This window comes from Polistes fuscatus, unplaced genomic scaffold (genome assembly GCF_010416935.1).
Source record: "Polistes fuscatus isolate 324 unplaced genomic scaffold, CU_Pfus_HIC Scaffold3, whole genome shotgun sequence".
NCBI lineage: Eukaryota > Metazoa > Arthropoda > Insecta > Hymenoptera > Vespidae > Polistes > Polistes fuscatus.
Window position 1 is genome coordinate 16032127 of NW_025113107.1, and position 18367 is coordinate 16050493.

Below are 18367 nucleotides of genomic sequence, written 5' to 3' on the forward strand. Positions count from 1 at the left end.
ATTTCGCCCAAGAGGCTACACATAGTCGACGGAGGAATAATCGCTCTTCGGGAATACGACTATTCAGTCAGAACTAGCCGCCGCCGCCGCCGCCGCCGATACCTATTTTCTAAACGACCGTACCGATGCCCTATCATTTATTTAACATCCGTAATGAATCGACCTCTCCGGGGAATGGCGTCATCGCCTATCCAAGTATTTACGGTTAACTTACTCCTAGATTATCGTATTTTATATATTTTCCTTTTCTATTTATCGAACCCTTATATAATAGATAGATAGATAGATAGAACATTTTCTTTTCTCTTCTTTTTCTTCTCCCATTTAAATTTGACTTACGCGCACGTATGCATTTGCGACAAGCGGAGATGAAAGTTTGAACGAACGGACAGAGAGGTCCGATCCCGTAGGACGGATCGTGGAATATTTCAAGAGACCATTCGAATACTCGGAATTCGATCGATTTCTCGACCGTATTAAGTTGGTCCGGTCAAAGACGACTGATTGATCGCGTCTAAGCGTGCCGGTTCTCTTCTTTTCTCTTCCTTGCGGTAGCAACCATTTGTTTTATTCTTCGTGCCTCGCGCGCCGCCGAGCTATTTGTTTAAACTCGTTCGAGAGACTCACTCGGCTCGTTATTAGAAAAGCCTACTGACAAATGACAACTCTCGCGTCAGCTTGTCGCAACCTCGATCTTACGAGAGTTGATTAGTTCGAGAGAGAGAGAGAGAGAACTATGCTGGCCCCGCCTTATAAATAAAAAAAAGAAACAAAAGAGTAACGACCGGTAAACCCTTCGAATATTACGAAGCCTCCCATAATTCATTTTCGACGAATATGCGTAGTTTCCTTCGGTAAAATTCTGCGCCAGGAATCGGCGCGGGCAGCGGGGGGGCAAAGTGAAAATTGGATAAAGAGTAAAATATAATCTCCTTTTCAAAAATTCCATTACCCGTATGTCCGCGCAACACCGTCCCGACGATAATTGGAAATTGACATTTTTTAATCCTCGCCCATTCCGGTTACTCCCGTGACAGGAAAATCCCCGTAATACGCGGAGGCTCGCGCAGCTTCGCGGAAATGAGATTTGCCTGGGCGCACTCGCAAACTCGTCCCTTTATGCTTTTTCCTGGATAAAGTTATCTTTAGCCGGGTAGTCGAGCAAGTTTATCCGCGCGTTTCGAATATCGCCGATGCGAATCGCCAAGGACCCGTCATCGCGAGCGTTCATCCTCCTCCCGTCCCGCTACGATTTAAGATAATAGTTTCATTAACTTGAGTGCAATTCGATAGAGAAATTTAATAAAGTGGGTCGGTCGCCTTTGGGTAATTAACTTGATTAATCTTAACGCGAACGCGAACGCGAACGCGAACGCACAAGATAAATTACGTAACGCGTTGACATTACGCGCTGGTTACCATTTTTTTCCATTTTTTCCATTTTTTTGCACTTTTTTCCGAGGGATCTCTCGAAAATGACAGATATACGCCTATTATATATTGCCTCTAAAGAGGCAATAAATATAATACCAGGGAGAAAAATAAAAGCGGTCAGGATATTTACGCTGCTAGCGTATCCTGGCAGACAGGGTTGGCATCTAATACCTATATGCAGAGGAGGCGCGTAACGACGTCCTCGGTTTCCACCAATTTGCCGGCACGGTCGCATTCGTGGACCCGCTCGCTCGAGTTATTGCGGCGTAACGCTTACGACGACGAGGTTGTAAATAATATGGAAAACCACGAGAAGCTGGTAGAGAAAGGCTCGCCTCGGACCCGCGCGCAAACCGAATCTACGACGTCGTCCCGCTTTTCCTAATGCAAAGCCAACGAGAATGGAAAAAGGAGCAAGGGTGCTTCGCGCTTCGTGGTATACTCGGGTTGACCCGAGTTGGGCAATATTTCAAAGTAGGGTGTCCTCCGCGGAGTCGTGAATATCTTAATAGTCATAAGGTGTATCCTCTCTCTACCCTAGGTATACATGCGCGACTCCTTCTCTCCGAAACAACGCGGAACCTCCTTTCTCCTTCCAATATTCCCACTATCGAATTCGAAATAATCTTTTGAAAATATCAACTTTCTATTCTCGTTGATGCGTTTCAATATTTCATCGAATTCGTACGACAGCCAAAGGTCGGAATATTTAATAAAGTTTGTTAAACTTTGAACCGTTTTATCGATAATGAAATATCGATGAAAGAGTGTCGTCCAGCTTAGTAAGATCACGGGTAACGGTTAACGAGGATTCCTCGATAATCGCGTCGGTGGGCGCGCACGTCTGCGAGCGCATAGCTACGCAAGCGCGCATTTATCCTGCGCTATTTAATAATGAGAGCCTCTCCATTACTCAATGGCTATTAGAGCGAGGGGGTTGGTAAGATAGAGAGGGAGAGGTGGCTTTCGGTTCGAGTTCGTTCAACGGTGCAATTGGTTAATCACCGCTCTCTCATCCCAAGCCCGTGACTGAGACACGGTTTAAGCGAGCCCCCCCTAGGCCCGAGTCCCATATCAATTAATCTTACCCAGAATGCAATAACTGTCCAATCTGCTCCCGTGCCTGCCTGCCAGCCAGCCTGCCTGCGTCATGGTGTCGTGCAGTCAGTGCTGTAATGTTCTCCGTCCCTCCGTCTTCTCTCGCCCTTTGTCTACCTTTCCCCCTTCGCTCCTCTCTCTTTTTCCACTTTCGAAACGTTCTTCCAAGTTGCGCGAAGCAAATCGTTCCTCTCTAGCCGAATCTACCTTTTTTTACACTAATAGATAGTGTATAATAAGAAAAAACAAATACGACGTACAAATAAGAAGGAACCGATGCAGAGAAGTCGAAGGGAAACTCGCGGGGAAAATATATTAAGATAGCAACCCGCTTAATTGCCATCGGCCCTTGAATCGTCGTGAATTACATCCAGTCTACGATCTAGTCAAAATGACCGTGATCTTTCGCTTCGTCGGATTCGACGAGATCTCGATTAATAGTTCTCGACGTTTCTCTCGGGCAAAATGGGATGAATGCGTTTGAAACGGAAACGAGTAGCGCGTTGCTCTCGTTTCTTCATTCCTCGCCAACGAACGATTTACAAATGGTAACAGCTTTTATTCATAATAATAATAATATTAATAATAATAATATAATAATAAAAATAATAATAATGATAATATAATAATAGACAATAATAATAATAATAATAATAATAATAATAGCGAGTTCTAATTACAATAATTACATAATGATATATCAATGGTACAACAATAAAAACTTTGGTAAGGGGAAGAGGAAGAAGAAAGAATCGAATATACATAATACAATATCGAGAGTTGGTCTCATCGAGGAGGGGAATTTGAGGGGGAATTTGAGGGGGAATTCGAGGGGGGAATTTAGTGCGAAGAAATACCGGCACCGGATCGGTGCGCGACGCGTTTCTCTATTTATATTTATAGGTTCGAGTCATTTTATATCCACATTCATATGTATGCAGTAGGGCGTGCGTGCGCGCGTACGCCCGCACGAGTAAACGCTTACAATTAGACTAACAAAAAGAGATACGGTCTACGGTGCTATTTACAAGTTTGGTCACAGTTGCGATCCGGAGGACTTCGTCCAGAGATCGAGTCGTTTCCTCCTCGCGAAAGAGATATGCCAAAGTGCGCGTCGATGCGCGTTCCTCTCTCATTCGCCAACGAACTTCGATTCTTCGATGATAATCGACCAACGAGCAAAGAACGAAGAACGTTCAAATGCGTCTACGTATCTATGATAATTAACTCCCACCTCGCATAAGGTTGATATTCAAACGATAGATATAATAATTTAGTAGAACAACGTTATCTTACATTTTTATCTCTTTCTTTTTTGTCGTTCCCGTATCGTTTATAGTTTTAATCATCCAACGACATCGGCATTATCGAAGGAACGTCGCCGCGATATCGGATCCGTTTCGATATCGCGCGAATATCTAAGAAAAAGCGAGTAGAGAAGGGTGTACGTCTTGTGTAGGTAGTCGAAAAAGAAAACACAAAATATTCGATCCGAACAGCCTACATCTCTTTGTTCCCGGATCTCCGTCCTTGTTGGATCGCAGCACTCTTCCCGTCGACGAGGACGATGCGTGACTTTTGTTCGGTCGAAAGGGCTCCTCCTCCTGCGGCTCGTCTTCATTGCATTATCGACGCGTTTCCACTCGGCAAAGAATTTTGCGATGGAATCGCGTTGATGCCGCCACCACCGCCGCCGCCGCCGCCGCCGCCGACCGGCCGATGCGACGACGTCCCGAGATCGGCGTGCTGGGTCTCGCGATGCCTCCTCAGATCGACCTTCCTTTGAAAAGCTCGTCCGCAGAGCTCGCAGGCGAACGGCTTGAATCCCGTGTGCTTCCTCGAGTGCGTTATCAGATTGCTACTTTGGGAGAACGCCTTGCCGCATACCTGACACTTGTGCGGCTTTTCACCTGCGCCAAAATCAAACAAATCCAAATTATTATCGAGCGATTTTAGCAACGACCAGAGCGAGGACCGCGGCGAGTCCTTCCGCGTTTCGAGGAAACGAGGGAAGGAGGAGGAGGAGGAGGAGGAGGAGGTGGTATCAGAGATGCAGGGCACGCCCGGTCAAGATTTCCTCCCGAGCGAGAATCTCAGCCAGGCCGGGCCGAGGGCCGGGGCGGGGCGGGAGTAGAAGCTCTCGCTGCTCCCCGAGCTCTGATTGGCGGCCAGGGGCGGCACCGACCCCTGCGTTGCCATGACTACCACCGGGATAAGCCGTAACCGGATAGACCGAGGGATGAGGAGGAATTGCACGTGCGCACTTCCCACCCTCCGGCGGGAGAGAGGGAAGCTACAGAGTAGCAACGATTCCAACTATGCCGCGAGTGACCAGCCGAGGGATGTTAATGGACTCTCCTCTATCTTGCCAACGTCCAAAGTACTCGCGGATTCGTTATTCGTCGTCTAACCAACGATTTCAACGATCTATCTTTTTTTTCTCTTTTTTCTTTTTTTCCCTACCGATTCTCCGCGAATGATCGAGTATTTAATAATGCCAAGATTTTTCTCGACGAAATCGGACGATACGGGAGGGACATGTTCCGTCTAGATTTCTTAACACCACCACCACCACCGCTATGGGTTGGAAGGTGCATCCGATGAAATTCCACGAGGCTCGCGTGCGGGCTATAAAACGACGGAAAGCGAGGAGAGACGAGTCAATTTCCGTAGTAAATTTACGATCTCGTAAAAGAGAGAGAATCGGCTTTTCCTTCGTCGATCTCAAAAGGAGACAAAAGGATTTGCCGAAAGAAAGCTTCGACGGGAACCTAAATAGAAATTACCTAAATTAGCCGCGGCTTTTGTTCTTGGCGAAAAATTTCGGAAAATCGGCGCGGATTCGCAACGGTATCGCGAGCTCTTTCAAATCGTGATTCGAGGGGATTTTCGGAGTTAATGGCGACCTGAAATTCCATGCTGTGGAATTCACAGCGGAGCACGGGGTGCGAGTCTCCTAGAATTCTATGTATTTCGAGTAGGAAATGGTGGTGGAGAGAAGATACGGAGAGGGAGTAAGAAGGAAGTTGCCTCTCCGGAATTTACGCGCTCGTAAAAATCAAGAACCGTCGGGGCTCCCTCGCACCGAGGTTGCCCTTTTCGTCTTTATCTTTGTTGGAAGAAAAAAAAGAAAAAGTTTCGCTCGGATAGGTAAGCGCGTCCGTTCGCGCACTTTGGCAAATCCTTCGAGAGCAACGCGATCGAAACGTCGTCGGCCAGCCGGACCGCCGAGGAAACCCCCATCGACGAAGCTATTGGCAACGAGCACAAAGAGTTCATTCTCTTGGTTGAGAGTCACTGCGGTTTAAGACACCATTACACCCCCGTTCTCTCTTTCTCAGTCGACGCCCCTAAAACTATATTAAACTCGTGGAAATCTTGCGAGGGTCTTTTCCTCCGCTAATTCTCCCTCTCTCTCTCTCTCTCTCTCACTCTATTCTGCCCTTCTCGTTTTCCTCTTCTATTACCGCCATTTCTATGGATACGTATTACTTTTCGAATCGACAAAGCAAAAGAGCGTTCCAACTTTTTCCTATTCTACCCCCTTAACGAGTTGCATCATTCGAGCGCAGGAATCGACAAATCTTCGAGTTTTATCGGTTGCGAATAAGCTCGTAGCGAGTAGTCATGGAAGATTCGAAAGAGCAAAAAGAGGAGAAAACGAGTGGGCGGAGAGTAGCGGCGTGGGGAGGAAGGAAGAGGAGAGGAGTGGAGAGAAAGGTGAAGCAGACTCTGACCGAGGCATTGATTTCTTCTCGTCTTCATCGACCACGTCTCTACTCTGCGGGTTGCGTCTCTGGAGGCGGCCCTCTTTTCTTTCCATCTCGTTCCTACTTTTTCCAAGCGAAATGCTTGCCAAGCTCGTATCTTATACCGCGGGTACCATACGTTTCTTCGATATACTAAATATATATTTTTAATAATCTATAACAACGCGTAGTATATTAAGGAAATAACGATAAAACGGCTTCTCGGTAGTAGTCGCGAGCAAAAATGGAAAGAGGCGTAACTAAACATCGAAAACAGGGAAAACAAGGATCGAAAGTAATTCCAAATAGCCGAATGCGAGGTAAAACGTAGTCCCCGGTGCAATTTGAATTTCTTGTCATCGATCGTCGTGCCGACAAACGCTCGAAAATGCGGGTTAACACTCGGCTATAGTAGTCCCCGTATATTTCACGGGCGTGTCCGTGCGGTGGTATCGAAATACCGGCGTGTCAGCGAATGTTAGCAGCCTCTCGAGGGGATCGAATCGCGCGCCGATTCAACGGGAGCTTTGTATTTACTATTTCACGGCTCCGTGCACGGACGCGACCAGCCAGCAGCAGCAGCCGGTGGTGGTGTAGTCACGTCCGTGCCGTGCCGTGCCGTGTTTGCGACGCACGTTTTACCCGATCGTCAAATGGGCGGATTTCGAGAGAGAGAGAGAGATAGACGAAAGGACGGACGACTATGGTTAAGGGAATACGTTAGTTTGTCGGTCAAAAAAAAAAAAAGAAGAAAAAAAAAGAAAAAAGAAAAAAAAGTAAAACGACGGACAAAAGGTTCGAAGGAACGTCGCGCAATGATATTTTTGCCGAGGGATTGATGGCAATTATCGTCTCTGGAGAGCGGCGGGAGGGTACCGTCGCGATATACAATATTTCCCGTAGAGGGAAGACCGGAGCCAAAGTAAAGGAGGAAACGCGATACCGCCGCTAAGTCTGTTAGCTCCTTAGTGCTTTCGATCTAGCAGAGGGATCCGCGGTAATAATCCTCTCCCGGACGATCACGGCGGACGTATGGCTATTAAATTATTAAGGCGTCGATCAACATTAGGAATCGTGACAAATCCGATCTGTGCCATTGCCGCGAAGGGTCCCGCGCTACCTAAGCTTCTCCTCTACTCGTCCTAATTATCCTCGATCGCCTTACATCTCCTATCTTACGATTACTGTCCATTAACGGAGATGACGCGTGCTCTTCCCAACCAACATGACAGTCCAACGATGAATAAATATCAAACCTTCTTTTTCTTTTCCTATCCTAGAAAACGATATAAGACTAATATCCTTCATCCATCTTTCTATCGCATTACTCTCTCTTCCTCTCTCTCGTTTCTCAGGCTCCCTTTGAAAAGCAAAGTCTGAGAGGGATGAAGAACCGTGTTATCGATGACGTCGTAGATGCCGCGTAACGACGTTTCGCATCTTCGATAGTTAATTTCAAGCATCTAGCTCGAAAAAGAGAAGAAGAGAAGAAGGAGACGAGAAGAACGAACCGGGGACGAGGATACGTCCTACGTACCTGCACACATACCCGAGTAACAACGTAGATGGATGCGTAGGGAGAGAAGGAGGAAGGAGGATTTACGTGTTCCCGTCGTGTCGATATCCTTGGAAATTTAATCATGCTCCTATGCTACTAGGAGGAACGGTACGTCGGGGGCAACGCTCAACGGATCGTCGCGATAACGGATCGCGCCGAGGTATCCGTGTAACGTTATATCAGCGAATTTGCATGTTTGATGCCGCATCGGATGCTCCTACCGGCTTACCATCGTCACATTAAACGTAACGTCCTCGACGACATCCGACGCGCGGAGCCAATAGCGCGAAAGCGACGAACTTTGTTCCTCGATACGATCGTTTTATCGATCCTCCGACGCTACCTTTGGCTCTTTGACCAAACATCTTTTACGATACTCTAAAAAAGAAAAAAAAAAAACTTTGTTCAATTGCTTCGTTCGCGCGAACGATTGAACAATCGGCGCGACGAGGATGCGATTACCCGGTTCGTTTCTTGCCGGAAGTAGAGGCAAATAATCGACGATTAGTCGCACTTGAAAATTTACTTTGCGTGTTGCCTACGAATCGCGAGGAAATAGAACTCTTACGTGCGCGCTTACCGATATTTCCAAGCACGACTTTACGTCGACGGCGTTACGAAACGCGGAAGAAGAAGAAGAGGAAGAAGAAGAGGAAGAAGAAGAAAGGGGGCCTTCGTCGCCAAAGTTTCAACAGCTTAGGGAATGTTGCGGCCTTCTCGAAACCTCTAATAGGTACACCGTGAACGCGACCCCGCAAAGCTCCGAAACGGTTTGTATCCGAGCGAGTACGCGATAACCGTACCCTCGAGACCGAAGTTTCGGCAAGACCAGGTAGGTACTGCTCCGCGTTAGGATCTCCGAGAATATTCGTCATTCGTTAAAGGTAAAACGCAAAATAGCGTCGCGAGAATCTACCAACCTACTCGTAATTTACACCTACGATATTTTTATATCGTTGACAAGCGTTGTTGACGTCTAGTCGTTGCGCATGCAACGTATCCTTGGGTGGAATCATTTTTTTCAATTAACTCTCTTTTATGACTGTTTTAACAGGGCATCGCGTTACGCCGACGAGAACGAAATTGCATTAATTAGTTCTACGTCAACGCGGACCACGACCACGACGATCCGCGATCTCATACACATTCGCATACGCATTCGTACGAGAATAGAGAAAAAAAACAAAACTAATTCGCACAAAAATGATCCTTTTTCGTCGGCAGCGAAAACGAAACGAAATCGACGGTCGGTCGGTCGGTCGATCGGGAAAAGGAAAAGGAAAAGTACACAGCTGACGTTCATCTCGTTCCCTCGGCCCCTTGCAACTTTGCTCGGCACCCGAAGAGCGGACAGGTTGTGTTTATTGTAAAAACAAAAGACGACGCACGGCCGTGTGTCGCGCGAACAATTTAAGGGTGCGCGCGGGCTCTCCCCGTTAGGGCTCTCGATATATATGGGATTTAATCGATTCTCTCGAAATCGCGATCGACCGTCTACTGGCGATCTATCGAACGAAATGTCTAATTTACAATCGTAATACCTATTTTACATCGTTACGCGTCTCTTCCCTGTTGTCCTATCGCGTTACGATGTAAGAAGATCGAAAAGATGTTGGTCGCGCGATCATCGAGAGCGCCGTTCACCCCCAAAGAAAAACGTTTTTCCGATGGAGCCGCAATGTTTTCGCAAGAGGGTGGTTGACCACTTGTCAGTCTGTCGCCTTTTCGATACCCACGACGCGACGTTATCCAATCGGCAAAGTCCCCCATTCGGTCTCCTGTGTGTGTGTGTGCGTGTGTGTGGGAGCTCGCAGCCACCGTGCACTTGACTCTTCATACGCCGCCACCTCGACGTACCTCCCCGCCCCCCTCCAGCAGCACCAGGAGCAGCAACGTAGAGCCCTCCTAATGACGAAGGTAACGCGAAGCGTTGCTTCGGCTTCCCCCTCGACTTGCTACTCCGCTTGCCGACTCGCGCACGAACAATATTTGCAGAGCTCTTATTCCCAACCCCCCTAAAGCGGCCGACTCTCTCCCTTTCAGCCCCCTTCCTCTCTTCTCGAAGCTCGAGCCATCCAAGCTAGCGCGTTTCCCTTTCTCTCTCGCCTGTCCTCGGGTGCACCGCCAACTACCTACCTACCTACCTACCTACCTACCTACCTACCTACCAACCAACCTACCTAACTACCTACCTACCTGCCTATCTACCTACCTACCTACCTTCCTACCTACCTACCTACCTAATAATGATTTTACGTTACGCCATGCCGGTCCCCGGGGAATCCGACGGTGCCGCACCCTTATTGCACATGGCCCGTGTTCACGACGAAGGGAATGTGGTTGCAGAGGGACGGCAAAAAAGAACGACCGAGAGAAGAGATCGAAAGTGGAAGAGAAAGAAAGGGAGAGACAGCGAGGACTTATTATCATTAGTTTCGAATCCCAGAACACCCTCTCTCTATCTGTCTCACGCACGTACGCGAACGAGCTTCCACTGTAGTACTCGAATAACGCGACGAAAAAATAAAAAACTAGCAAGTATTCGTTCGATCGAGGAACGCGTAAACTCCGATCAACCGATTAATCCATGCAATCCTACAAATTTTCGTCTTTTATCGTTGCCTTTTATATTTTATGCCGTAGAAACTGAAAGCTCGGGTCAATAGAAATTGGTCGCGTTTGCGAATGGACCTCGAAATCATGATCGTCGGGATAAAGGAGAAAGAGAATCCCGTTGATCCTATCGAAAAGTAATTTCGTCCAAATAGAAACGCGATGGAAGAAGTGAAGGATGTTTGAAACGTCGACGAAAAAAGGAAATAACTGACCGAGCATCGTCATTTCGCGAAGCAATTGCGACGCGTTGCTCGTGAACGACGGCATCGTCGGACGTCGAGTCCGATGAATTTTTCATCCCTCTGAATAATGAATTAAATGTTCCGTTGCGACCCTCGCGTCGGATCGAGAGGGAGAAGAGAAAGACTTAGCCAAATAAACGAAGTGGACGGACTCGTCGTTGCGGTCCCATAGGTTGTTAGCGGGCCCGCGCAAGTGACCATCGCTTTGTATCCTCTTTCAGCGAATCCTCCTGCCGAGGTAGTTTCGCCGCTTCCTTCCAAGAGGGTGAATAAGGAGGCGAACAAGGAGCTGGAAGACGCGCGCTAGCGACCCGAAGGATAAGAAGAGGGGAGAGGACAAGGTGATAATTTGATAAGACATTGGGAGGGTTGCCATGGAGACGATACAAAGGCCAGACCCCCCGCTCTTTGCCACTTCCTCTTCCTCCACCTTAGCGAGAACCTACTCCGCTCCGTCAGCTTTCAGACGCACGAGTGTCAAGTGTCCCTTAGCCATGGCCCTTCGGCGTTCTCGACTTCCGCTATCGGGGTCGGGTTTCGATAAGAAAAAAAAAAAAAAATGTTATCCCTTGCGAGACGAATTATCGAATTAAACTAGAGGAACCTATTATTCCTGTTTACTTACTTTATTTTCATCGATCCTAAAATTGGGAGATCGATCCGAAAAGCGATACTTAAGAAGAGAGCGAGAAAATCGCAAAGCGCGAAAAATCTTTCCTCTGGGATTAGCAAGAAGAGCCAACTCATTCGGCTTTTTCCCACGGACAATAATCGCCGCGGTAAAATTCTATTCGAAGATCGGCAATTGGGGGAGGGGGACCCTACGCTCCTACTCGTGAAAACGAAGAACCTGAGGGGTAAACGGAATGCGAGAGGAACAGGGGAATCACCCCGAAAGACATTACGATTATTACCGAACGAAACTCGCAATGTGGGGCTAGGCAGCCCGAACCCCTCCTGCCCCTGGCCAAGCATTCATCCAGCAGAAACCAACCGGCCACATGTGCCTGAACTCGAGCGAATCGTCTCGCGCGCAATACTCCGACTCCGTCCAGACGGTTGGATGCATTATTTATCGTAGAAAGTCGCTTCGTTAATTAATTCCTCCCAACTCCATCGAACAGCAACCCCCGATAAATTTCTACGAGACCGCGCGACCAAAAGTATCCCGAGACTCGCGAGATTTCGCTGGATCGCGCGTGATCATCGATAATGCTTTTTTCCTAATAATCCGGGCTGAAAGAAGGGCCGCGTCACCTACCTGTGTGTATGTAAGTATGCTTCTTCATGTCGCTCTTCTGATGGAAACGTTTTCCGCAAAATTGACAGGGATACGGCCTGGTATCGGAGTGTATCAGCAAGTGCGTGCTCAGGGTGCTCGATCGTTTGAACGCTTTTCCGCACTGCTTACATTCGAAGACCTTTTCCGCGGAATGTACCGCCCTGTGTTGCGTCAGACTAATCTCGTGGCCGAAAGTTTTGTTGCAGAGCTCGCAAGCGAACGGTCTCTTCCCGTTGTGAGATCTCCTCGCGTGTACCTAGTATTATTATTATTATTATTATTATTATTATTATTATTATTATTATTATTATTATTATTGTTGTTGTTGTTGTTGTTGTTGTTGTTATCGCAGGAATTAGTCGATAATCGGTGATATCGCAATTTCCCGTCGGACGACAATTCCCAACGTTTACGTACCTCGAGGCCGTGAGGCGTGCTAAACATCTTGTCGCACTTGACGCAGCTGTAGACGTCTGCGAGCGGATGGGGATGATGCAGCCCGTGTGCCGTGTGAGTCGAGTGCAAAGCCGGGTGTCCAGGGTGAACGCCGCGGAGGAGCGGGTGCAAGTGGGGCGGTAAAAGATGATGGGGCAACAATTGAGGATGGAGATAGGAAAGAGGATGGGGAGGATGAGGCGGCGGCAAAAGGCCACCCTGAAGATGAAGGGGTGGGTAGAGAATGGAGGAGCCCGGAGTCGCCGGATGAGCCCCACCGCCGCCGATGGAGGCTGCTTCGCGGTGAGGAGAAGCGTTTTGCAGGTGGGCCGAGGGCGGGTCGGGCCTTAGAAGCGCCGACACGCTGAACGTGTCGGCCGATCTCTTCGGCGGATGCGAGGGAGACGTCGCCGAGGTTATCGTCCCGGTAGGCGACGGCGTCGACGAAGAACGATGCGGACTCGAGGCCGCGTCCCGGTCCTCCTCCTCGCCGACCTCCTCCACGTCCACGTCGACTTCTTCCTCCTCCTCCACGTCGACGTCTATCTCGGTGCAGTCTCGACGATCGAGTGCCGGGGACTCCGGGCACGGCGAATGCGACGGCGAGGGGCTCGTCGTCGCGGGCGACCCTACCAAGCGACCAACGCCGAAGGACAATCGTTCTGCGAAGAAACAATATTATCAAAGAAAGATGACAAAGGAATTCGCGCGGCGCCCAACGGGGTAGGCAACGCGACTCGTCGTGATTTACGATGCGACCGTAATAATTTGCCCGGTGCTCGCCAACTTTCGCGTTCGACGCGATACATTTCCCATTTCCCATTCGAAAAGATTATATTGCCGTGCAGCCAGAAACGCGTATGTAAGTAGGTAGGTATATATGGAACGCCCCGAGTATATTATATTTATAATCCGTGCACGCGACACGCGGTCACGTGCTGGTGCGTATAACGCACCCGCCGTCCGTGCCCGGATAATCGCATTTAAAGGACTCCACGACGACCCCCCTGCATCGTCGAAGGCCCGATTATTATCGTGACTCCTGGTGGTGGCTTTGCAATCGAATCAAAATAAGGCAGGAACAGGCCTCGACGAGAAAGCGACCTAATGTAATGAAAAACGCTCGCGCCCGCGGTACGGTGGCCGTTCGGGAAAAATGAATATGTACAAGAGAGGGAGATGTAGATATAAAGAGATAGCAATCATTTTTATCGGAAGATAGACGCATAGATACTACTTCCGTAGTCGGTAAAAGATCGATCAATTGATTTTTTTCCTCTCGATGCATTAATATCCGCAAAGTGCATTACCGCAATAGCAAGAATCGATCGGCGCGCGCGCGCGCGATAAAAGATGTCATATAATTGGAGGCAAAATATATATATAAATTACATTATACTAAATATCGAAAATGTATACTTATTACGTTCGGTTATTTCTAAAACGCGTATCGAGTAAATTAAGCGCGGTGGATCGAATTCCGAGAGAATTAGTCCGAAGGTAGTTGACAAAGGAAGGAGATAAAAACGAACGTAAGAAAGATAAAAAGGGATGGATCTTTGCGACGAGAAGGAGGAAAGTGGAACGAAATAAAAATATGACGAGAAGAAAGAGGAAGTCCGGACAGATGTGACTCGGGACGACTTAGGAAGAACTGCTTACGCAAATGCCACATCTGGGATATAGTGGAATGCGGTAAAAAGCATTCGGTGCAAAGTGCAAAGCGTCGTGAAAAAACAGTCGTCATCGTAGCGACCGTCCAGCAGATGGTTCACCTCGGTCCGCCTTTGCCAGAGCTTGCGTACTCGAGTACGAAGGACTTTGCGCTTTTACATGGCGGGAGTAGTCGTTCCATTCTTCCGACCAAAATAACGTTGCCTTCGTTAACGCTACTCGCTCCTCGTCCGTCCCTTTAATCCTTCTTCGAACGAATTCGATTTTAGTCAAATAAACGGGAGGAGGAGATTCGCTGCTTCTCGAGATTTACGAAGAAAGTTTTGGAAAGGAGGTGGAGGTAGGGTGGAGGTAGGGTGGAGGTAGGGTGGAGGTAGGACGGCGACGACGGAAAACGATGCCGAAGATAGTCGTGAACGTAGATTAATAAAGGAAGGCCAAGCCGGGGGGACAATTAGATCGAGTTAATCTTGCGTCGTCCGTCAGTCGTTTACTGCGTAGCGATCTGCCGCTATTAAAGCTCCAACACGCTACAAATCCTCAAACTCCTTCCGTCCTGTTCGTTCGTTCGTTCGTTCGTTCGTGGAAAGAGATGCGTACGACGATCAACGGCGCCGGCAATAGACCGACCGCGCCAGGAAGATGTGGGTTTTCAAAAAAGGATTTTTCATCGAGCCGTCAGTACTCATTTAAACTTAATACCCTCTTTACGATCTCTCTCCGCGATCACGTTCGTTCAAAGATACAACATTTAATACAAGTTATTCGTTTCTCTTTCTCGTTCGACGATCATTGGATTCGATCCGATTTCGAGGCGTTTAAATAAAAATGCTACGCGACGCGAAGAACGCAAGGAGAAACGTATCGCGTACGATTTTCCGATAGGAGTCTCGACGATTGATCTCGACGAGTCGAAGATAAGAGGAGCCACGTGTACGAGGAAGGAGTAGGAAGAGAGCCGATATATGCGTATTAACGCGACAAGACGTTACTAATTTAGGGTAGGTACGACTGAGAGAGACCGACGTCGTACGAGTACAAAGGGACCGACGCGTCCGAATCCCTAAGCTGCGCGCCTCTAATCTGCTCCAATTGGGACGGTAAGAGTTAGAAGAGCCCATGTCCATCCTCCGCGGTATGACGCGTGCTACCATTTATCCCAATCATCGGACGACCGACCGGTCGTTATTAACGATTGGCGAATAAAAACTAGCCGCCATGGCGGAGGTGGAAGTCGGGAGAGATCGTCGAGAGAAACTCCCCGCGCGCACCCACGCACACCCACGCACCCACGCACACGTATACTGTTGTAATAGACGCGACTCGAATATACCTGAGTGACTTTTCGGTAGGGGAGGAAGATTCGTAACCTCGGTTGTATTTCCAAATGGTGCCCATAGTCTCGGGAACATTAAACGAACGTTGCATCCTCCTAAAAGTAAAAAAGTAACAATTTAATAGGTATTAACGTTAGTCGAATAGGAAAAAGAAAATGCGTTCCTCGTTGCGCCTTAGACCGTAGGAGCAAGGAAAAATACGCGTCTGTAACGTCTCAAGTCCTGACAAATTTGGTATTCCCGGTTCGTAGGAAAGATCAACCCCTCGACAAGAGCGTCTTTATTAGAAAGGAGGGAAACCTTCCTCTATTTATCAACGGTGTCTCGACTGTTACTCCTTCTCTTTCTTTCAAACTGCATTCCTATCGAGGAACATTCACCATCAATCGTCATGGTTTCTTTGATCGGCATCCTACGACATTTACGAATACCTAACTTTACAACGCACGACTTTACCCGCATCCCTCGCGACTAGATCGCATGGAATTACCAATTTGGGTCTTTTCTTTTTTTCCTCGTTCAACCGATTATCCTATTTGTCGCGCAATAAGTACAAACCCATATCGCATAACCCGTTTGGAAGGGTTCGAAGAGCGAACGGATCCTCCCGACGGATGACGACTCTCGTTCGATCGAACGGCTGACGAATACGAAAAGAATCATCATCATCGGCGGAAAAAAAAAAGGAATCCGTAATCCGGGCAATATAGTAACGACGACCGGGATAATCCGAGATAGCGCGAGGAGATTAGTTGCGCCGCGGCTCTACCGCAAAGGCTATCTCATTCTCGTAGGATTATCAGAAATAAATCATATTTTCCTATATGGCGAAGGTACCACGCGGCGGCCGAGATAAGATGACCGCAGCAGCGTTTCGGTGTACACAACGTCGATACCGAGCGTGTACACACGCTGCAGGTAATGCAGTCTTTGAGCGAGCGAGCGAACGAGCACCGATAATATCGCTCTTCGTTCCGTACAAACGCTTATCCTCCATACCGCGCTATCGTCCCTGTCATAAATCTATAAACGTAAATCTATAAACGTAAATCTATCGTGATTTTCTGTTAGCGTAGAGTGCCCAACTTTTTCCAACGGTCTTAAAGATTAAGTCTTAAAGATGAGTAATCCTCCTTCCGCCAAAGATCCTATATCTCGCTAAACTAACTTTTCATTCCATCTCCAAAGGAGAAAAATATTCTATCCCGATGGAATACTACGATGGATAAAGTCTTTCGGTCTCTTCCGAACCCGAAATATCCAAACATTCTCCTCTTTCGGGAGAGCTTTTTACTCCTTATCTTTCTTCCCAATAAATTTATATGATTTATGTTAGATTTCAAATGATAGCATAGATTCGAATGATGCAAATATCATCGTACCATCGCGATTAAAAACGTTGACGAAGTCAAAGTCGAAACTATCGAGAGAAATCGTCAGCTTAACGGAAGATTCGATGTCTCGATCCAAATGGAAGGCGTCAACCCTCTCCACGATCTGCCCATCACCTGGCAATTACGGCTTAAACTGTTTAGCCCGGCTCTGCGTGGGATGATGATATTATTACGTTAGCCTATTACCCTGATTAGCAACCGAGTATTAGTATAGGCACGCTGTCTAATCCATCCCCTCACCTGTTGAACGACCATCCTGCCGACTCGATTCTCTTACGCACCTGCACACATCAACGCGCAACACGCTTCTACGTTCGCTTCGCGTGTGCGATCAAAGTTCCTATAAGGGTGTGCGCGTACCAAACCAATAGTCGTTCGATCTTGAAAACAACGAAAATAATAGTCGTGCAATGAATACGACTACTATCGAATTATTCCTTTTTATTTCAAAATAATAGTCATCGTCGAATTGGTTCGCGGATCATTTTGACCAACTACGTCATCTTTTTACGATTAGATCTAGGAAAATCTTACCTTCGGATTCGAGCGGAAGTTGCGAATTTTCTTGAAGGTTTTCGTTGTTATTCGTTTCCGGCGACGCAACCTGCTGATGTACCAACGACGAAGTCGGTTGTTTCGGTTTGACGACCCGAAAAGCTGACGTCTCGGCTACACCTCTTCGCGAAAAATCCAACGGACCCACCCCAACAGGCGAGTGTTGCTGCTGCACTTCCATCATCCTGATTCACTCTTTCTCGTTTCCCTTCTACTTATGGAAACTTTGTTCTTCTCCTCGCTGCACCCAACATGCGCGTACCCCGCGGATTCTTTGCTATATCCAATGAAGTAACTACTACGAATGGAAAAAAAGTATCTATCGTTGACGCACCGATCCGCTAAAAAAATGATCTTCGTCGCACGAAACTTCGATACGTAAAATAGCTTCAAAATAGGTCGTATCGTTCCTCGAATACGAGAAGAAACACGTTCCAATATTTCATCCTCGAAACTCGCGATCCAATCGAAAAACTATCTCATCGCAATTAGTTTGCGATGGTCTCGTTCAATGGTTATTCCCGAACGAGCACAAACGGTTAAAACCATCCGGCGAGAAGTACTTCCTCTTGCGCGTCGATCTAAAGGGTTGCGACCGACGCTCGACGAAGTAATGCCGATGAAGAAGAAGGTGCGAAAAAAACAAGAGGAAATAATGACGCACCACCACCACCACCACCACCACCACCACCGGGGTTTGATGCAAGTGTGTCGGAGATGCGAGAGACGTTATAGCGGGTGTCTCAACGGCGACTGCCGTTAACGGGATCCGATAGAGTGCCGAGGGACTCCCATGCGACGACGACGATGGACGAAAGTCGCGGCGAAGAGTGAGACGGATATATGTATATAAGTGCGCGCACGCGGTTCAGAGGGGAGAAAGAGAGACCAACAGACCGATTAGAGAGGGTGGGAGACGAACGAGTAAAGTAAGAGCAAGACAGACGGATGCACGGACTGACGGGTGGACGGACGGACGGACGGACGGACGGA

The 18367-nt window shown here is 48.0% G+C and overlaps 1 protein-coding gene across 1 annotated transcript; it reads right to left on the reverse strand.

Moving 5' to 3' along the window:
- Positions 1 to 3843: 3843 nt before the first annotated feature.
- On the reverse strand, positions 3844 to 18143 carry LOC122519347 (zinc finger protein 668-like). The gene is made up of 5 exons (XM_043638730.1): positions 17354 to 18143; positions 15422 to 15520; positions 12397 to 13076; positions 11959 to 12235; positions 3844 to 4442 (listed from the first exon to the last, which is right to left on the reverse strand). Exons 1-5 carry the CDS (start codon positions 17556 to 17558, stop codon positions 4150 to 4152), a joined length of 1554 nt encoding a protein of 517 aa, XP_043494665.1. The 5' UTR covers positions 17559 to 18143; the 3' UTR covers positions 3844 to 4149.
- Between the last annotated feature and the right edge of the window lie 224 nt (positions 18144 to 18367).